This window comes from Heteronotia binoei, chromosome 1 (assembly GCF_032191835.1).
Source record: "Heteronotia binoei isolate CCM8104 ecotype False Entrance Well chromosome 1, APGP_CSIRO_Hbin_v1, whole genome shotgun sequence".
Lineage (NCBI taxonomy): Eukaryota > Metazoa > Chordata > Lepidosauria > Squamata > Gekkonidae > Heteronotia > Heteronotia binoei.
In genome coordinates, this window is record NC_083223.1 from 119641210 (window position 1) to 119664046 (window position 22837).

The 22837-nt window shown below is 43.7% G+C and overlaps 1 protein-coding gene across 1 annotated transcript in view; it reads right to left on the reverse strand.

Moving 5' to 3' along the window:
- The window catches only part of SGK1 (serum/glucocorticoid regulated kinase 1), a 110926-nt gene that overhangs the window by 24830 nt on the left and 63259 nt on the right, over positions 1-22837 (reverse strand). The window contains exon 3 of the mRNA XM_060239747.1: positions 20254-20329. Coding sequence (XP_060095730.1) covers positions 20254-20329 — 76 coding nt within the window. The remainder of the gene's footprint in view (positions 1-20253; positions 20330-22837) is intronic.

Here is a 22837-nt window from a genome sequence, read left to right on the forward strand (position 1 = left end):
GTCGTCCTGCTGGTAGCAGGTGTAACAGCGGAGATATTGCTCTAGCGTGGCATTGGTGCGCTCTGTCTGACCATCTGTCTGTGGGTGGTAAGCTGAGGACAGGTGCACTCGAGTCCCCAGGCTGGAATGGAGGGCTTGCCAGAACCGAGAGGAGAACTGGGGGCCCCGGTCTGAGATCAGGTGGGCTGGGAGTCCGTGCAGACGAAAGATGTGTTGCAGGTAGAGCTGGGCTGTCTCCTGAGCTGTGGGAAGTTTCGGGCACGGAATGAAGTGGGCCATCTTGGTAAATAGGTCGACGACCACCAAGATGCACGTCTGACCCTTGGATCGTGGAAGTTCCGTGATGAAGTCCATCGAGATGGTATCCCAGGGTCCTGAGGGTGTGGGCAAGGGCTGTAACAACCCCGAGGGTTTGGCTGGGACGTCTTTGGCCCGTCGGCAGACGTCACAGGAGCTGACATAACGGGCAACATCGGAGCGAACTCGTGGCCACCAGAATTCCCGTGTCAGCAAGTGGGTGGTCTTATGTTGTCCAAAGTGCCCAGTGGGTAACGCGTCGTGGGTCATGCGTAGTACTTCTGCCCGCAAGGGCCCGGGCGGCACATAGAGGCGTTCGTGGTGTAGCAAGAGGCCGCCTCGAGTCGTGAACTCGCCTGTTGAGCCATCTTGGAGTGCCTGGAGGTGTTGCTGGACCCAGGGATCATTGGCCTGGCTAGCACGAATGTCCTCCACGAGTGCTGGTGAAGTGGAGGTGGCTGCAAACACTGAGGGTGGCAGGATGGGAGCAGCAGGCACGGTCTCAGTCGAAGCAGGAGCGTATTCCGGTTTCCGCGAGAGCGCATCGGCTTTCCGGTTCTGGGTATGGGGGATGTAGGTGATCTTGAAGTCAAAGCAGGAGAAGAATAGGGACCACCGGATCTGGCGCTGGTTGAGACGGCGGGTGGTCTGGAGATGCTCCAAGTTCCGGTGGTCGGTGAGCACTTGGACCGGCTGGCGAGCCCCTTCAAGGTAATGTCTCCAAACCTCAAAAGCCACCTTGATCGCGAGCAACTCCCTCTCCCAGATGGTGTAGTTCCTCTCTGCCACAGTGAGCTGGCGTGAGTAATAGGGGCAGGGCTGGAGTGGCTGGGACGGCTCCTCCTCGTCTCTGGTACTAGCTGGGGATGGGAGAGGAGCCAAGTGGCATGGCGCAGGGAGCTGGCGCCCTCGGGTCTTGGCTTGGCGGCGACTTTCCAGGCGGCCATCGATGCGGAGGCAGAGGGTGATAAGTTCCTGGAGCGTGGGGGGCCGCTCCACCCTGGCCAGTTCGTCCAGGACTTCCTCTGCCAACCCCTCGGTAAACTGGTCCATCTGAGCAGCCTCATTCCACGCCAAGTCTTGGGACAGGAGCTTGAATTCGGTGGCATACTGAGCCACCGAGGACTGGCCTTGTTTCAGGGCCCTGATTTTCCGGTTGGCTGTGGCTGCTTGGACTGGGTTGGAGAAGGCAGCAGACAGGTGGGCCACAAACCCCTGGTAATCAGTCAGTAGGGGAGAGGACCCAACCAGTAGGGGTGTGGCCCAATTGGCCGCCTGCCCCTTTAACAGACTAATGATAAAACACACCTTCGTCTTGTCATTGGGGAAGTCCCGTGCTCTTAGTTCAAAGTACAGCTGACACTGTGCCAGGAACGCAGGAAATTCTTCCACAGCACCCCCAAATCTGTCAGGTGGGGGAACTGGGCACTTGGCTGGAGCACTGGCTGCAGGCTGTTGCTGCAAGTGCACTACTGCCTGTGTCAGCTGCTGTACCTGGGCTTGGAGGGCAGCCAGTAGTCCTGCGGTTCCACTTGCTTCAGCATCCATCCCGTGGAATGGGTGTTTGTGTGGGTGGAAGCAATCTGTCACGAGCTGGGGCCAGGCCAGGCGAAGTCCAGGGGCAGTCCAAGGTCTGTAACCGGTGAGCAAGAGTGTCCAAGGTGCCAAAGCCAAATCGTTGTCCAGGTATCGTAGGTCAGAGGTTCGGAAGCCGTAGTCAGGGGGTCCAGAAGTCAAGCCAAGGTCAGGAGGTCCAAAGTCAAAAGCCGAAGTGGATGCTAGGACGTCAGGTAGATGACTAGTTGCTTCCACAAAGCCTCCTCCCAAAGCCTACAGCTATATAGCCCTCTGCTGGCTGTTGCCCATTTGGGCTAATTGCTGGCTCAGAGAGGCAGCCAGGATCCTGTTGCAACTCAAGCATCCTTGCTCTTAGAAGGGCCAGAATCCTCTCAAAACTCAGGGCTCAGGGAGCGTCTTGCTTGTGAGCGTGCCGCCCTCCTCCGATCCCTGAGGTCCTGACGGAGGCGGTCACGCACACGCGCCACCCGAGAGGGCGAGGCAAGGGGGCTGGGATCTTCTCCAGCAGGAGGCAGGGGCACTGGTGCAGGTGGCAGGGGCACAGTTTCTGCTGCAGGCTCAACTTCCTCTACAGGGTCCCCAGCACCCATGACAATGGGGTACATCTCTCAGAAAAGGGTAATATGCTTTTCTTGAGGGATCTCCGGCAAGGGCTGCGGGTAGCTTTGGGCTTCCCGATGGGTGCTAAACCCTAACTAGAGACTTGGCCTTAGTGGTGGCAGGTTTTTCTGGATTAGAGTACTATGCGGCTAGGGGAGGACCATGAAGCATCCCCCTTTTGGGGAATTAGGGGTCTGGCATGATCAACCTTGGGGTTTGATGATCCGGGGTGGGGAGAATGCAGACTGTCCTGGAGGCCCACTACTTCTCTGTCAATCAGTTTGGCCCAAAAAGGATAGATTAGGGTTTGGCAATAATTGGCTACATCATTTTTCTGTAGGGATGATCTTTTAAGTAGCAGTTGGATAACCGCCTCTTTGAATGGCCAAGGGAAAGTTTTCCGAGTTAGTGGCTGATTTTTAATAGTGGTTTGATTTATAATAGAAGCTAAGGGTTTGCTGAGGTGGTCCTTACATGATTTTTTTTAGCAGCCAGGTTGGACAAGGACCCAGAGTATAAGTAGTGGCTTTTGCAAATCTGAGGATCTTGTCCACAACCATCACAGAAACTGGATCAAAATTATCTTTAAATAGCCCAGGCAGTATATTAGGCCTTTCTTCTACTGTATGTTACAACCAGGGCTTTTTTTGTAGCAGGAACTCCTTTGCATATTAGACCACACACCCTGATGTAGCCAATCCTCCAAGAGCTTACAGGGGTCTTCTTACGGAGCCTACTGTAAGCTCCAGGAGGATTGGCTACACCAGGAGGGTGTGGCCTAATATGCAAAGGAGTTCCTGCTACAAAAAAGTCCTGGACTTAAAACTGACATCCAGATCAGAGTATATTCTTGATATTTTATCAGCAAAAAACTTGGCAAATGTTACACAACTAATTGTCTGTCCCTGGGACATTAGAAGCTCAGATTTAGGCATCAGCAAATGCTGAGCTGTCTTGAACAACTGGGATGAACATGATCTAGCCGATGCTAGTGAAGTAATCTTTCTTTGTCCTAGCCTGAATAGGCCAGGCTATCCTAATCTTGTCAGATCTCAGAAGATAAGCAGGGTTGACCCTGGCTAGTATACGGATGGGTGACCTCTAAGGAATACTACAGTTGACCAGTTGCAGAGGAAAGCAATGGCAAACCACCTCTTGCCTTGAAAACCCTATGGGCTGCTATCAATCAGCTGTGACTTGACAGCAAGCAACCAATAACAACTGTTCTTTGTTGCTGTCACCGCTGCTTCATATGTCTTACAATGAGTTCCATAACATGGTCTGTCAGAGTCAATATGATTTCTCCGCCAGCACTGTTTTAGACACCTTATCAGATCATCAGCTCCATGGTAAACCAATGGGCTGGGTTACATCCTAAGGGCAAGAGAGGCTGATGAAAGGCAACCTTAGCTGCAAGAAATTTCATGTTCCACTGTGGCCTCAACACAACACATGTTTGGAATAATAGCACACCCACCCCTAACATTCCAGAAGCCAGTAGGATTCATAAGCCTCCATAGGTACACCTCTCTCATGTGGAGTGTTGCAGCGATATTCACCCTGGCTTTGAGTAGGCAACATACATACTAATGCTACTCATCATGGTGCTAGCTGGATCCAGACAACATGACAATCTGTCATTCCAATCTTTACAGAAAGCTTGTTTAGCAAACACCAACACTTCAGAGGAAAGGGCATTAAAAAAAGAAGACTGTCCTCTGAAAAAGAGAGCATCTAACCAGCCTTGGCCACAATTGCAGTTCATATTGGGGTCCATGGTTATTATCCCTAGCTCAAAACTGGAATATCAGTCATGGATCTTACACTATCTCAATTAATTTGACCCTAACTAGGCCAAATTTTCCAGATGTTTTTATTAGATATTTTTTCTGCACATGTTTTCCTTTTATTACTCTTATGGCAAAAAAACAATAACAGAAACAGATGGTATATGAACTGCTAATGAAAAAAGATATTGTCTCAGACAAAATCATTGTCAAATCTCATTCTTCTCATGAAATTCAATGCAGTTCACTGTTTATTGGTTGGTTGTAGCCTCTTTTTGAATTCACCATATTTCCTGAATTTGTCATTACTAAACTGCTGTGGAAAGTTTATCATTGTTCCTGATATACGGTCAGACTTAAAATGTAAGAAATATCTCTTAGGCTGAATAGAGCTAATTTGTTTATGTAGTCAGATGAATCATATTCCAACTGTTTGAAGGGGCTTGGAAGAAAGAGTAAAAAATGTTCCCAGCTTTATCTGAAAACAGATCACCAAAATCCCCCTCTAAAGATCACAAACCCCACCTCTAAGTACCTCTGTAAGCATTCACTTAAACTTTTGTAACCATTCTGGTGACCCCATACTATTGTTAAAACATGCATTATACAGATATCTGTCAAACTGCACTTCTGTTTGAAGATATACGCAAGTCCTTCAGCCTATCTGAGGTCATACTTACGACAGTCCTGCTATCACACAATACCTAGAACATTGACCCAGTTATTCAAGGAATGTTTGCTTTGGGATGTTGCAACCACAATTTGTTTAAGTTACTATAGTACTCTGGGTCAATTACCTCGGCTGCACAAGCACAAGCGTGTTAACGCTTCCATTCATACTGCAGTGTAGTTTATTAAAAGTGATTATCATGCATATACAATTCTTATGCATACTATTATCACGTCTGTTAAAGACAAACTGACTGGAAACTGTGACTACACCAGTGTTTCAGTTGTGAATTAGAAGAGGGTAAAGGCCTTCATAACGTTATCTCCTGGTGTCTTTTCCTCTTCAGTGTAAGAAGTATTGAGTTGGATCGAGTGACTTGTCAGTGGAAGGCACTGGCATGTGCACAGGGGCAACTGGGAATATCCCAAAAGCCTGGAAAGTCTTCACAGTTTCCCCTGCCTGCTCCCAGAGCTTCTGTAGTTACCAGGGAAGAAGTTCGACCATTTTGACCCTAGCAACCTGCTCTCAAGCAGGAACTTAAGTGCCTGGGAGATACCAAGCTGGGTGAGGATGAGCTACTGTTGCTAGTACCATAGGAAAGCAGAGCCATTTCCCCTTATCTGGTTGACTGGCATGGTATCAGCCAGGCAGTGATGGGGGCCAGAGAGGTGATGAGAAGCCATTACTATCAGAGGTAAAGGAAGGAAGAAGCAGTGGTGCCAGTAAGGGGGGAACTGGGCAGTGCAAGAGCTGCAATCGCCAGAGTTGGTAGATGCAGTTTGTCCTTGTTTGGCCCCCACAAACCTCCAGCTGACCAGTGGGCCTAGATAGCAGCAATACCACAGAAACCCTCTTCAGCCACAATGTGTGCCTCCCTCCACTTCTAACAGCCATGGAGGAACTGTCCTCCAGGTCAGTTTGACAGCCGTGGTGAACTGGGTATTTTCCCAGTTACTCTAATGTTGCTTAGTCTGTCCATGCAGATGCAGATCTTTGCTGCATTCCCTTTCCCAAAGAAGTCCCCTCTGACTCTGGAAAAATTGATTCCTGGGGTTATAGGATCCATGGAAACTGATAACCACATGGGTTAGGGGGCTACTGTATTCTGGAGAGAGGAAGAGGCAAAAATTGCCCTCCCTCCCTCTTTCATTAGCAGAGTTTTGCATACAGAAGAAAAAGGGGGTGCTTTTACCTCTTTTCCCCTTTATAATCAAAGCCCTATCCCATATGAATATTATATATTTAATTTGTTTAAAGCGTTTTTATTTATAAAGCATTTCCACATGATCAGGGTTCCCATGGTGGCACACATCCATGCAGATCATGATTCCATGGGGATTGTGAATCCTGGAGGCTGTTGGCAGAAGGGAAAGGAGGGAAACACAGCAAAGATCTGTGCACTTTCTAAACCAGTGGATTACTGAATCTAACCAACAATGAGGATGATTTACACTGTCCTTGATCAGCCCAGCTTTAACTGAAATTATAGAAATTATCAGGTTAAAAGAGAATTAGCAAATTTCAAAAAAAGTTCCATCAGTAAATTTATGGTTCATTAGGAGTTGGAGATGATAAAATTAATGATCTTGTTAGAAATTAGGAAGACTGACAACCATCAGCTTGTTTCAATTATTACTGAAAATTTGTTGCCTTTTAGAAAAACTGTTTGGAAAGTTGAATTTACTTCTTAAATATCCAGCCATATTACAATTAAAAAAACAACCTTTTTAAAAGAACAATTTAAAAACAACCTTTTAAAAAGAATTTGTGCTGGTAAAAAGCACAAATTGTACTTTTCTTTGTTAGTTTTGCTTGACTTTTGACAGGGCTTTTTTTTTCTGGAAAAAAGAGGTGCCGGAACTATCAAGAGGGAAATGAAGGAGAGACATATGGGTGCCCCTCATGAACTTTGAAATATTTTTTGAGAATTTTGTTTCCATGAAGAGATTCGAGAACTCCATTCTGCTGCATTGCCCCAGGGGAAAAAAGCCCTGACTTTTGTTTTAAAAAGAGAGCCTGAATTTTTAAATCTCTTTTTGAAACTCAGCGAGAATGGTCATCTAGAAATGAAGTCAAATAAACAGTATGGAAAGCTCATGCAGTGGTTTTAGGTCCCAAGAATTCTGGTTCAGGTCTTACATCCATATCTAGCTTACTCCAGTGATATCATTAAATGGCAGAAACATAGCAATACCAAGGAAGCCTTTAAAACCACAGGAGGAATGAAGACATTCAGTCAAGTGTAAGCCTCCATGCATAAGGAAACATGACCTGAGTTATTATTTCTGTTTAAAGATTATGAGCGGCCTTTACAGTGTTGGGGCAGATCTCATCTTGGCATTGTTAGTGAGACTTCCTACACCTGCCCAGCTGGTATGTTTTGGGTAAGGGAAAAAAAAACTCTCAGTGAGAGGTGTGAATAAGAAATCTGTAGTGGCCCTTCTTTTTATTAAATGGTGAGTTCTATTGCCTTTCTATAAATATCTTAGAAAAGGCTCCTGCGCTGAGATTTTGATAATATACAGATTTATTTATCCTTAATTTCTTAATTAGGTTCAAAATGAATGATCAATCAACAAAAAAAAAACCCTTCAGTGGTGGACAGTCCTATTCATTTTAAACAAGGCCTTTTTGAACACAGAGCTATGAGGTGAAAAATATTTCTTTATAATCATCAGGGCTTTTTTTTTTTGAGCAGGAACACAGTTCCGGCTGGCTTGGAGTCAAGGGGTAAAGCCTAATATGTACATGAGTTCCTGCTGGGCTTTTTCTACGAAAAAATGCCCTGATCATCATTATTTCCATCCACATTTTTGCTGTGCTATTGTTTGCATAATAAGAGTATTAAACACTGCATCATCTATTCTGCCATTTAATTTTCAGGAAATGATTACATGCTGCTATGTACTATGCACATAGGGACTCGGCTTCTGACAGTAATTATTTCTTGGCAATCATATTTCCCACCATGTGATAGTTGAAATGAAATGGATGAAAAATGTCCTGGGCAAATTGATTCCCACCATTTAAAGATTTCATTATTGTAGCACAGTTTGAATTTCATTTGCCTAAGCGTAAAATTGATATTCCTATATCCCACCTACAAATATAAACTTGGATGGCAAAACAAAAGAGGATTGATTGGCGGAAGGGCACTGGAAACACTCGCCTTCAGAATAAGTTATCTCACATCATCTAGATTACGTATATCATATGCTACACACTGAAAACAAAAGCAAGAAATATAGAGGCAGACCTAAAAATTATTAAATACATTTAAATAAATCTCTTTCAGTGCTTCAAGCCCAAAGGTCAGCTATTTTACCAGGGAAAATTCGTAGGCAGTGAAAAGAGTTAGACCAGTTGTTGTTTGTTCTTCAGGTGTTTTCGCTGTTTCTGTACAGGGACATGAAAATACACCCCTGCTACATCAGCAGTATCTGGGTGAGAATGTTATCTGTCCCCACCAGTCCCAGCAGTGCTTGCTGCTGCTACTGCCCCCACCCACATTACACCTCCTTTCCTCTACTGGGTGCACAAAAGCATAACCTGATAGTGATATAAGCATGCCCTCCCATAGTCCAGCAACTCCCCTTTTCCGCTTCCCAGCTGAGCTGCAGTGTAAAGCTACAGCACAGTTCAGCTGGAAAAGAAAAAAGACCTCTAAAGGACTGAAAAGGAGAGAGGAATAGAGGAAGAAGAATTGGTTTTTATACCCAACTTTTCTCTTTCTTAAAAGCAGCCCCATGGTACAGAGTGGTAAAGATGCAGTAGTGCAGTCCTAAACTCTGCTCACAAACTGAGTTTGATCCTGGTGGAAGCTGGGTTCAGGTAGCCGGCTCAAGGTTGACTCAGCCTTCCATCCTTCTGAGGTCGGTAAAATGAGTACTGTGTAGATGACTGGGGAAGGCAATGGTAAACCACCCCATAAAAAGTCTGTTGTGAAAACATTGTCATGTGACGTCACCCCAGAGTTGGAAACGACCAATGCTTGCACAGGGGACAACCTTTACCTTTTTTCTCTACCTTAAGGAGTCAGTGGTAGCTTACAATTGCGTTTCCCTTCCTCTTCCCATAACAGGCACCTTGTGAGGCAGCTGGGGCTGAGAGAATGCTGAGAGAACTATGGCTGGCCCAAGGTCACCCAGCTGGCTTCGTAAGGAGGAATGGGGAATCAAACCCAGTTCTCCAGATTACATCATGCTGGCTCCCAGGTTTTCCCTGTTTCCTCAATGGCTCTAGATAAAGGGGCCAAGACCATGAAGATCAGATGGATGTTCTGCCCACAGTTACCTCACAGTTCTCTTTGAGTTGAATTAAAGGTCTATACCTGAACAGGCTCATAGAGAAAAATACAGCATCTAGTCAGTTATGTCTGAATGGGCATGGCACCATCCAAATGCTCATAATTATCCTGGGATTTTTCCAGTGCTCATGTGTGGATCCCTATGTTGAAGCAGCTTAAATAGTAAGGAGATGACTGTTATGACTTGCTTTTCCTTTGCAGGCCATCACATTTTTTTGCCTTATAACCACCATGTCAGAGATCTGAATTCAAATACACTTGTTCTCTGTTTCCACAGTCCATCAAAGCTAATGCTATATGCATGCATTGGGGGAAACAGTATACACATCCACGAATTTGTAAAGTCTGAGTCTTCTGGCACCTTTAAGACCAGCAAAATTATATTGAAGGTGTGAGCTTTTGTGAGCATGCACACTTCCTCAGATACAATGGAATGGAATTTACCAGTCCCTCTGGTAAATTACCTTCTGCCTGTATGTATGGACTAGTAAATTCCATTTCATTGTATCGGAGGAAGTGTGCATGCTCACAAAAGCTCACAGGCAGAAGGTTATTTACCAGAGGGACTGATAAATTCCATTTCATTGTATCTGAGGACATGTGCTTGCACACAAAAGCTCACACCTTGAATAGAACTTTGTTGGTCTTAAAGGTGCCACTGGACTCAAAATTCGTTCTGCTGCTTCAGACCAACACAGCTGCCCACCTGGATGAATGTATGTTTCATGAATTCATGAATGTATGTTTCTTAGTGGGGAAAAAGCATCCTTGAAGTTTCCACTATAGCAGCTTGCATGGCAGAAGAGGCTAGCTGCTTAATTTGTAAAAACACAACATGCTTTCCACTCTGCCACACTAGTCCAGATATCATTAATCTTGTGTTACTACTTTCTAACAGAGGACCATTTGTGTTATTAATTATTATTAATGAAAACAACTAGATGCAGAATTACATATTAGGGCAGCAGAAGATGACAAGCAAAGTAACAGGAAAGTCATGGTAACATTTCCAGTTGAGAAGGAGTTGGGAGGGAGGGAATGAGATGCGCATTTCTTGATAACCTCCCCATCCATTTTTACCTTTTGAATAGTAAATACATTTCACAACCCAAACTGGTTGCAGAAAAAAAGAAGTGGGTGGAGGAAGAGTTGAACAATTCCCCTTCTGTCTTGCCGCTTACCACTACTTCTCATCACCCCCTTCACATTGCCACTTTGTACACTGGGAAGGAAGTACATGGATGGTAATGTCATGCTTGCTGTCAGATGTGTAGGATGTTATTTTGGATAATCTATAGCTGAGTTATGGACGGTCCCCTTCATTATAGTAAATTTGCAAATGTTAGTTTCCCAAATTCATTTTTTTTAAAACTTCATGTGCCCTATACTATAGTGCTACAAATGAACTATATGGCACCCATCAAAGGTTCAATAGCCTCTCAGTTTTTGCTGCTTGCCTTACAAACACAGAAAAAACACTGAACATCTGGCAGACTGCAATATTTATGAGGGACTGCTTTCAGATTCACTGGTAGCAAGTTGTACAGCCCGAAGTAGGGCAGGAGAAGTGAATTTTAGAGGAGAGAAAAAAGGAAAGAAATCTCCATGAAGAATATGAAGAAGACATAACCAAGAATCATTAAAGACTAACAAATGTATTGCATCACAGCCTTCTGCAATCCAGGTCCCACTTCATCGGAAGCATCAACTGGTATCCTTAGTTGGCAGAAATATACAAGGGTACAAATAAGAGAAAGGTGGGATGTGGGAAGGGAGCTGTAATTATAAAATGGTCAAGCAAGCAACCCAAAAGATGTATACATTGCATGGCTACATAGAGCATAGATCAAAATAAAGTACCAAAGTAGACTATTGAAAATTAACCACTACAAGTCAATTAAATGCTTGCCAAGAAAAGTGGGGGGAAAGGGATGTTTGTTTTGCCTTTGCAGGAGCTTTGTGCAAAATGACATTTAGACTGATTCCTCACTAGCAGTTGCTCCACCCTCAGGCTTCTGCTTTCCCCAGTTTAAGTGTTCAATTCCCCACCAGTTGCTGCACGAGTACATTTTGATCTGCGAGGGAAGTTGGAGGAAGCCATGGCTCAAAATGCACCCATGCCACAACTGGTGGGGAATTGATCCCTTGAGCTGAGGAAAGCAGAAGGTTTGGGGCGGAGCAATTTGGAATCTGTCTCAATGGCATCATTTAGCCTGATGATTCTATGAGGTCTATCATACTTTCTGTCTTCCTAAAAATATAACAGCTCTGAATGAAGCCAGTTTTGTTTACTGAAAATAATCCTGCCTATGAACAATCTTTCCAGTCTATCTGCCAACTAAAATGAGGATTCCTGCAGAGGCGACAGGACAAGCCTTTAGTGAAAATAACACTGACTGGAGTACCAGTTTAGAGATACTGTAAGGAGTGGGAGGGGTGGGGGTGGAAGGTTGCCAAAGATATTTTGAAGATTCTGAATGGGCTCTATCAAAGTTGAAAGGTACTTGCCAAATATTTGGGGGACTTTAAACTCAACATCAGACCCATTTCTAATAAAACCAAAGAGGACTTTTATTAGCTGTCCATTCTCTGGAACAGCTTTGGATATACATAAATGAAGGGGGGGGGACAAGAATTGCAAGAGCCCCCTACTTCCTATCTCAGTGCTTTCCTATCACATCTGTAAAAAGAAACATCACATGTCCCTCCCTCAGTGAAAGATGTATGGTAATCCCACATTGGGAGCTTTTCATTGCAGGCAGAGATGTCTGCATTATGAACAAAAATGCAGGAACAGGAAGGGCAAGGCTCCTCCTGCCCTCTCCTTCCTTTTCCAAAGATACTTTTAAGGAACTCTGTGATACTACAAAGATGCAAGAATATCTGTTGACCATTTATGCTTATTCAAGATTATATTATATGGTATATAATATAATGAGAGCCAGTGTGGACTCTTATCGGGGAGAACCGGGTTTGATTCCCCACTCCTTCACTTGCACCTGCGGAATGGCCTTGGGTCAGCCATAGCTCTGGCAGAGGTTGTCCTTGAAAGGGCAGCTGCTGTGAGAGCCCTCTCAGCCCCACTCACCTCACAAAGTGTCAGTTATGGGGGAGGAAGATAAAGGAGATTGTGAGCTGCTCTGAGATTCGGAGTGGAGGGTGGGATATAATCCAATATCATCATCATCATCATCATCATCATCATCATCATCATCATCATCATCATCATCATCATCATCATCAATATTAGCTTCCATTATCTTTCCTTCTGCTTACTATAAACTGAGGTTGTTAACAATGGGACTTTCCCCACATATTCAAATATGTAGGATGGTGATATATACACATCTTCATGCGTATCAGCCTGACAGAGCCCTACAGACCACTTTCAGAAGCTCTGCCAATTCATATGAGAGATGCATGTAAAATATGGAATATGTCTATGGAAAAGTAAAAGTACTGGAAAGCAGCAACCCACCCCCCCATACCATTCTCAAATGTTCTTCAGAGAAATCCAAACATTCTTCACATAAAAGCCACATACCAGCCATTCTAATGGAAAAGAGACATCTGGGAGTGAAATTGAATACTAGCAGCTCTGGGGCAAGGGTGTTCTCCCATTGATTCAATGGACAGTTAACTTCAAAGCTGCGTTGGAAGCATAAAATGTAAACATTATCAGGTAGCCTGAGGGAGCAAACACTTCTCTGGAGCCATAGGATGATGAGGAAAAACAGTCTGAAGCCAAAGCTTAATCTACCACTATCTAGTGCAGGGGTGGCCAAACTGTGGCTCAGGAACCATATGTGGCTCTTTCACACACATTGTGTGGCTCTTGAAGCCCCCATCACCCTGTCAGCCAGCTTGGAGAAGGCATTTCTCTCTTTAAATCACTTCTCCAAGCCAAGTCAGATGGCAGCTTGGAGAATGCATTTAAAGTTAAAGATGTTTCCTTTCCACCTCTCTCTCCCCTCCCCCTCCCCCATCTATTTGCCTTCCTTCTTCCCCTCCCTCCCTGTCTTATGGCTCTCAAACATCAGACATTTGTTGTCTTGAGACTCTCAAACATTTGACATTTATTCTATGTGGCTCTTACATTAAGCAAGTTTGGCCATCCCTGCTCTAGTCACAGTAGCTACATGCAAGCAAAATGCTAGTGTGTCAGAATTTACCACAATATGACCATACTTACATAAATGGTACAACACTTTTTAAAATATGGTATTTGGTCCAAAAAAATTCTTTGGGCTGGTGGGGGGGGGGCAGCAGGTTTTGCCTATAAAGAGCATGGCCAGAGCTGGTAGTTTGAGGGCTGAACATAGGTTAAAATCTATAGTTTAAGCTTTTCTCACATCCTTTCTAGAGCCTAGTGATCAGAGAGAGACTGCAGGTTTTGTGCTTGGAATTTCATTCCCAGGGCTGATTTAGATCAAGACCATGGTGTGTAGAGAGAAGGTGCTTACTTCTCCCTATTCCATTTTCCTATTTGAAATGCCCCCTATTTGCCTTCTTCTGGAAAGATGTGCAGCCCATCAGCACACACGCCCTCCTTGGAAGTAATTCAGGTGAGAAATATGGCAGAGGGGAGGAGGAAGGCCTATGCCCTCTCTTCTTGCTTGCTGTGGTCCCAGTATAAATCACATGCCTAGGAAACGAGTTTTGAGCATTTAACTCACAACATTCTTTGGACTGCCAAGACCTGGAAAGGATATAAAGAAAATATACTGTATAATTTGGTCTCATTCCTAAAGTTCACTGGGCTCAGTTACTGTGGGCCAAACTGGATGTAAGTAAGGTCATAGCTTTCCTTCATCTGGCTCTCATTCTTCTCCTGGCTAAATGTATTGTTTAGTTTGCCTCTAAGTGGCAACTTAGCAGACAATGATGAAATAAATGTAGGTGTGGTCAGACGTGCAGTTTGATCAGATATTGTTCTTGTTCCTTAGTGGATTTGAAGTGCAGGATCAGATAGCAACATCTGCCTCCCATTCCCCAGTTGTTGGGCTCCTGCTCTAAACACTCCTCAAAGCAGATTAATTTTGTACCTGGTCCAGTCCAGTATTTTCCAAGTTGTTCATTTTCACTCCACAATTTTACACTGTCTGAACTTTCCTGCCACAATGTCAAGCCACTTCCAGATCTCTGAACTCCCTTCCATCTTGAAAACTGCTTTGAAAGCCTAAGGCTTCTGGTTACCATCCACCATTTTTTTTAATTTGGCCATATTTGCATAACCAGACCTCCAACGCCCCCCTCCCATTTTTTGTGGCAAGAATCAAATTTGAGTGGGAGAGGGAGTTAGAGTGGATGGGACATCTCAGGTGGATTAATACAGTTTTATGAGAACCACCACTGATATTGTGGTACTTGGCAGAGCTGTTAAGAATAAGCAGTGATTTGAGTTGGCTGCTTCTGCACATGTGCAAGGAAAACTTTGTGTCATTATATGGATGCACCATTATGGCAAGTGCAAACCTACAGAATATATATATATATATATATATATATATATATATATATATATATATATATATATATATATATATATATATATATATATATATATATATATATATTTGAGTGCAGTGATGCTTTGTGATGATGTCTTTTAAGGATTAAGAAACCACGAGGGGAGCTGGAGGGAGACATGCTTCAAAATGCACCCACAGAGCAACTGGTGGGAAATTGCTTGCTTTCACTGGGGGGAAACTGAAGCCTGGGTGCATACCATTTATATATATAAATGGTCTGCATGCTCCAGCATGTCGGTAATCACGACAGTTGAGCCAGGTTCTAGAGGGAAGTCTGATTGTGAAAGACTCTTAATACTAGAAGGAGCCAATCTGGTAAGAGGGTGGCACTCATACATATGGTATGAGGACCCAGCAAAAGGAAGTAATTTCTTTAGACATGAAGTTAGAAAATCTTTGTTTAAGTCATGGTCTGAGGTTAAAAATCAAGTGTATAGATATGCTCCTAAATGGCTTTCCCCGGTTGAAGCATCGGTCCAACCAAATCTCTTTAGTTGGGGAGATAGCCATACCTACGAATGCCTATTAGATGCCAAGCATGATTTGAACATTGATGAAAATTCTAGAATGGACTGGTGGCTCAAAATGCAAATTAAGTCAAGGTTTAAGATTGATAAGCGGTTAGGCTTCTCCAAAAAACTGAATGAATTTGACTGTATTATGTTGGAATCAGATCGAAAACTTATTTCTAGAATTTACAATTGGCTATTAGAACTGAAAATGCAAGATGAAAGTGTAAAAGAAAATTGGGTTAAATGGATGCAAGATTTTTGGCTACACTATTGAATTGAATGAATGGGAGAAAATATGGAAGGAAAACTTGAAATTGACGAAGTCTTCTCTTTTTAAAGAAAATCTATACAGAATGGCTTATCGTTGGTACTTTACCCCTGAAAAGCTTTCTAGAGCCTACCCGAATATTTCTGATAAATGTTGGAAATGTGGTAAAGTGAAAGGCTCGCTATTCCATATGTGGTGGAAATGCGATTTAGCTAAAAAATATTGGGTGCAAATATCTCTCTGGTGCCAAAAGATATTAAGAATGACTGTACCAGAATTATACTTATTAAATATATGTAAAATCTCATTACCTAAAACAACGAAAAAGCTATTGCTCCATATTGTTACAGCAGCAAGGATTTTATATGCTAAATACTGGAGAACGTCTCAATTACTGAATAAAAAGGAATTTATGTTTAAATTACTTGAAGCAGCAGAAATGGATATGCTTACTTATAGGCTGAAAGGAGGGAATGTAGAAGAGTGTGAGAAAACTTGGATTCCAATGTATACATGGGCTAAACAATTGGGCTTTGAATTGACAGAATAATATTATTTGTACTAGTTTTAGTCCATTCGCTCCAGTAGATGATAGTGATGTGTATATGTATATATATATGATTTTCTTTTATTATTGTTTGTTTGTCTTCTTTTATGTCTTATGTGTGTTTTGTTAATAAATCTAAAATCTAAAATAAATAAATAAATAAATCCAATATCTTCTCCCCCCCCAAAAAAAAGAAGAGTGTTGGACTAATATCTGGGTGGCCCAGATTCAAATCCTCACTCATGCATTACCGGCACTGGGTTTTTTGCTGCCCCAGGCCCCCCCCCGATGCCTGCACCCCCCAGCAGCATCTTTCGCATCCGCATCACAAATGTGGGGGGCCACAGGGGGCGGGGGCAGGGCTGACTGGGTGGAGACAGTGAGACGACAGGCAGGACCGGGACAATGATGCTGCTGCTTCGCCCACCTCAGATGGAGCTCCCTGTGGAGCTGGTGGCTGCCACCTGATGCTCCATCTGCTTCAGAAGTGAGCCCAATGGAGGAAGGGACCCCAGCCGTGCCCTCCCCCCAGCAGCGTGGCTTGTCTTTCCTCCCTCCCCTGCTCTGAGCCCCTATTTTAAACCTATCCCCAGAGGTGGGCCCTTGATTGCCAAGGAAGCTGAAGTGCCACCTCCGCCTCTTCTCCCCTCCTGCCAGCCATGTCTCCTGCCTCCAGCTTGCACTGCCTGGCTGGTGGCAGTGGTGAGGTGGAGGAAGCAGTGGCAGAAGGTAGCATGGCAGCGGCACCTGACTTAGGCAGTGGCAGGAAGAGCAGCAGCAAGAAGAGGAGCCCCGCCAGCTGCCCTCTCTTTGTCACTGTCCTCCTGCAGCCAGCAGTGGCAGAGCAGCTCAGCTCATTGAGAAGGCAGGTGGGAAGGCTGGGTGGGCGAAAGGGGCCATGGGGCTGCTCCCCTGCAAGAGGAGGCAGCTGCAGAGTGAGGCTGGCAGAATAGTGGGAAAGGGTGCCTGAAGGCACCCTGTGGCAAGGTGGCGCCCCAAGCAGCCACCTACGTCATCGACTCTTACCCACCGGCCATGCAATCATGCCATGGCAGCTCACTGGGTGACCTTGGGTGACACAATCTCTCAGCCTAACCTACCTCACAGGGTTGTTGTGAGATAAAATAGAGATGTAAGTCATTCTGGATTCCCACTGGAGAGAAAGGTGGGAATATATAAATAAATGAATAAAATGGTGCTCCCAGCGATAGAAGTCCCTGAGGAACAGCTTGGGGGTCTGCTGTGGGATGGGAAAACTGATCCAACATATAATGCTGTATGAATATTGTGAGCTAGTTAGCTGTGGAAGTTACACTAATATGGTATCCACTGGTACCATATGGTATTTATTAACAAAACTGTGTCCCCCCTGCCATAATAAAGGTTTTATTCGCATAGATCCAGGGAACAGCCATTTTGATTTTATCTTGGTGAAAGCTAACAATGTGGAATATAGAGTTTACCCCTTTTTGTGTGAATAACATATGGCTCTGCTGCTAAATTTATCTAGCAACTTCCCCTAAGGAACTTATCTAGGAACTTCCCCTAAGCATTTCCCCCCTTCAGATGTCCTATGTCAGCTGACTACTTGGAAGGCAGACAGAGAGGGGGGGAACACTCATGTTTTTCAGACGGCCCGGAAGACCAATTGCCTCATGTGAACAAAGCCTTAAGGATTTAAGAATGTAACCATTTCAATTAGACACAGTTCATTAAAGCCCACCCACTCTAGCTCCTATCAGCTGAACGGTCACAACTGCAAAGCCCTCAAGCCAACTGCTGTACTTCTAAATGCCAGACTGAGGTTCCAGCGTGATGATGAATTGAATGGGCAATTAAACAACTACTGGTTTCAGTTTGCTTAAGTTACTATTAGCTGCCATATCCCTTTCTTCTACAGATCTTCACTTATATTTTTTTGAATACTGCAAGCTTGTTTTGGAGCCAGTTCATTCACTGCCAAATCCCTTCCAGCATTAGCAGCTATGCTAAGTTTCTATGAGGCACCACTGAACTGTGACAAATGTACTAGGGGGTGAATAGTCAGTTTAAGTCTATTATCCTTTGCACATTTCCTTGGAAGCAAACTCTGTGGAAAACAGGTTCAGGTGGCTAGCAGTGTTGGTCTGAAACAGCAGAACTTAGTTTGAATCCAGGGGCACCTTTAAGACCAACAAAGTTTAATTCCGGGCACAAGTTTTTGTATCCACGCACACTTCTTCAGATACCAGCTTTTGAAGAAGTGTGCATGCGCACAAATGCTTATACCCAGAATAAAATGTTGTTAGTATTAAAGATGCAATTGTACTCAAGCTTTGTTCTATGGAACACATTAGAAGTTATTTCCCAACAAGCATTCTGATGATTGGGGCTGCAAGTAGCATTATAACTTGTCAATAAAACTGCCAATGCTTATGCTTGTTTCTTTAATAGCAAATTTAATCTGCAACAATTAGCAGATGATAAGATTTGTCTCCATGCCAGTGAAAACTTTTACCTACTGATTTCTGCATAAGAAGCAGAAGGAGGCCAATACAGTTTTAACATTTTTTTTTTTTAAATTACTTGGTCACTCTCAGCCTCAACCCTTTGTTTGCAATATGTGGATAAAATGCTAGTCCTCACAGGTATTGGATGACTAGTGAAATCAGAAGTGCACCAGAATACATTTTGCTGTTTTGTGGCTCAAAAATATGGGTAGAGAGTAGCTCCTTAAGAAGACATGCTGGTATCTATGCTACTGACTTGGCTACCACCAGCCAGAGATTGGGGAGTGTGGAAAGGACCTGGATAAGGGCCTCCCCCTCCCTCCTCCCACAAGGAGTTAGGGAAAGCATGCTCAGCCAGCCCCAAGCAGGATATGACTGGCCAAGCCCCAGGACAGAGTGACACCAGGCCAGGCAGGAGTGTCCTTCGCTGTGGCAAAGCCAGGCAAAGTGCCTCCTTTTCTTCATCTCTGGCTCATGACAGCAGGGACTCATGTCTGCCTCTCTCATTGGGTTGGGGTGGTCTCAGTGTATGAGGTGGCCCCCAGGGTGGAGTGATCCCAGGGGAAGGGCAGGCTATCAGCTTTCTGGGACTTCTCCCTGTGGCCTTAATGGCCAATCTGCCCCTGGAGATAGCTTTGAGGCTCACAGCGGAAGTTGGATGCAAAGGGTGACAAGGATTAATTCAATTAATCCTTTCCAGTTTGATTTTGGAAGTCCATCAAACTCTGCCTGGTACATCTCTGTTAAGTAGGGCAAGCCCAGTTCTCAAGAGGGGGAAAAAAAGGCACAATATGGTGGATGAGACTGACCATGATTGGTGGCATATGATGTAAACTTAGCAGTGCAAGGGCAATGCCATGCACTATTGGTATTATCCACATGCCTTACTTATATATGGATATGCGGATTGACATATCTATGGGACTGCCTCTCCCCACATGTGTCCCAAAGATCATTAAGATCAACTTCTCAACATCTATTGACCATCCCTGGCCTGACGAACATTTGACTTGCCTCAACCAGGGCCAGAGCCTTTTTGGCCTTGGCCCCGGCCTGGTGGAATCAGCTCCCTATAGAGATCTGGGCCCTCGCTGAATTATTACCTTTTCGTAGGGCCTGTCAAATGAAGCTATTCTGTCAGGCTTTCGATTGAGGCAGCGGGCATCCTACTCCATCAGCTTGCCTCTTTGCTGTGATATCATCTGCTGTGTTACCATTGTCTATTCTTAATTACAGACCTTCAGTATATTGTAAAATGTATCCAACTGCACCACCACCCATAATTCGTTTATAACTTGTCTACAGTTTATATATTGTTTTATATTATTCTGCTTTTTAATTGTATATTTAAAATTGTTATTTTATTATGATGCTATCTGCCCTGAGCCCATTCCTGGGAAAGAGCAGAATACAAAGTGACTAAAATAAAATAAAATACTTAGTGGCTTTAAAGTTTACAAAAATACCAAAAAAACCCACGAGCAACAAACAGAATAGTAGAAGTTCACAAGTGTTAAGTATCATTATTTTCTGGCCCGTTAGCAACCCTATTCATTAAGCAGGGTACCTCAGAAATATGAAAGCCTTATTTAAAACCTCCTGTAAAAAACACATGATGTTGTCTTTTAAAAACACACTGTTTATGCAAAGGTTATAGTATAGCCTTACTTGAGTCCTCATTTGCCCAGAATGTTCTCTGGTCAGGTTGAGCCAACAGATCTTCTTTATTGTAGAGTTCTTTCATCTATAAAATATAGGGAACAAAACATAACTCATGAGATTTTATTATTGTTTGAAACATAGCAACACCTTGGCACTCCAAGGAAGCTTTTAAAACCACAGGAGGAATGAAGACATTCAGTCTAGTGTAAGCCTCCATGCATAAGGAAACGTGACCTGAGTTATTATTTCTATTTAAAGATTATGAGCTGCCTTTACAGTGTTGGGGCAGATCTCATCTTGGCACTGTTAGTGAGACTTCCTACACCTGCCCAGCTGGTATGTTTTGGGTAAGGGAAAAAAACTCTCAGTGGGAGGTGTGTGCGCATGTACGCACATGTGAGTGGGGGAGTGGGGAGCTGCTCTCACTAGCCCTGTTAGCATATTACAATAAATGCACATACATCCTGCATGTATATGTGTACATCTGAATTTGTCAAAGAGACAGCACACATTCACTTCACAAATGAAACCAAGGACCAGTACCTAGATAAATGTGAGGTTTGACTGGACATGAACAGACTGTAACAAGAGAATTACTCTATGCACATACAAAGAACACTCTGATGTATACTGCTGAACAGATTATATGTGTGTTCACTATAACTTACAAACTGGGGGAGGGAAGTACTTGGGAATGCCTGTGATCTCCCCTTAGAGGCCATTCAGAAATCCTTCCCAGACTAGCCTAAAGAGCAAAACCATGAGGCCTGCCTCTCATATTGGCTACATATTGTAGAACTGCATATTGTTCATATGCCAGTTCCAACAATAAATTAGAACAGATTGCCTTCTTACATGAGTGTACAATTGGATGCAAAGGTGATTTAAGACATTTCTTCCTAGATGAAGAGATATCCATACAGCCAGTGCTGTGTAGGGTTAGAGTGCTGGACTAGGATTCAGGAAGTCTGGCATGAAACTTCATTCACATAAATTAGCTTAAATTCATAAGGATTGACCACACGTATGATACACCTGCTTACTGAACACCTGTTTAGTGAAAACCAGAGTGAAATAGGACAATGGAACAATGTGGTATGTTCCTAATTTCTTGTGATTTGTTAACTCTGATTCCCATACAAAAACAAAGTGATCTAAAGTGTACATTAACAAGATGCTATCTATCAGGGGAGGGAAAGTGGAATGGTATAGCCCAGCCTCATCAAATCTCAGAAGCTAAGCAGGGTTAGTACTTGGGTGGGAGACCACCAATGAAGACTGCAGAGGAAGGCAATAGCAAACTGCTTCTCACTTGAATTCTGAGGAAAAGTAGTGGGTACGATTGGAAGTGGGAGAACGAGAAACTAGCTGCAATGAGTGAGGGAGCAATTATAGGAGGTGGCTACTTCTGAACTGCACTCCCTGCAGACTAGAGGTAATGCCTCCTGAAGTCTTATAAAACACCTTCTCCAATGATGTGAAAGAAAGTCAGGTTTGGCTCTTTACTCTGGAGGAGCTTTTAGAAAGAAGCAGGAGGGTGCATAGAAATGCATCCAGTGATATTTCAAAAATTCTGCTTTAGTTTTATTTAGACATTTTCCAGGCTAATCCTGGAACCATCAGTCTGGATGGTTGGGAAAATTGCTCAGCAGTAATGGTTGGCTCTTGCCTTCTTTGTGGTTCTCTGGCACACTTAAGCTACAGCAGATAACTGAAACTGTTTAAATATTTTTAAAAGCTAGCTAGACAATGGATGGTCAGAGTACAAAAATCCCATACAGTGAATTGTGTGAAGGAGAACGTGAAGAAAGAAAGGTTTTTATACCTCACTATTCTCTGCCTTAAGGAGTCTCAAAGCAGCTTATAATCACCTTCCATTCCTCTCCCCACAACAGGCAACTTGTGAGGTAGGTGGGGCTGAGAGAGTTCTATGAGAACTGCAACTGGCCCAAGGTCACTCAGCAGGCTTTATTTGGAGGAGTGAGGAATCAAACCCAGTTCTCCAGTTTAGAGTCTGCTGCTCTTAACCACCGCACCATGCTGGCTCTCATGAGATCTTCAACATGGAAGGCTGAACTTCCCCAGTGCATTCCTCTTTGACCTACAGAACTAGAACATAAGTGACTAAGCAGTCACTTGATTGTTCTTAATACAGCTCAACAGAGAAATAAAGAATCTGAGAACCACTAATTGAATAAGTTAAGGAAAGCTCTTTCCTCTGTACAAGTAGAAAATCCTTTATCATGCAACTTACTTTGTTGGAGAACAGGAAGTGTAATAACCTCACACTTCCTATTTTTTTTACATCTCTATACTATACCCTGATACAGAATTTCCACATCTGTGAAATGCATAAATTGTACCTGAATTTGGACATCTCCTAGGCAGGAGATATGTGAAAGTTCTATTTTGGACAAGTTGGAAAAGGAAGCACAAAGAATTTTCAGTTCTCTATGTTTTAAATGTATGTCCAAAGTTTGAATGGAAAAAGGTATGCCTGTGTGTGAGGCTTTCATTGTTTTAGCTCAAACACTTAATATAGCCAGCCATTTATGGCAAACCACCCCATAACAAAAAGTCTGCCAAGAAA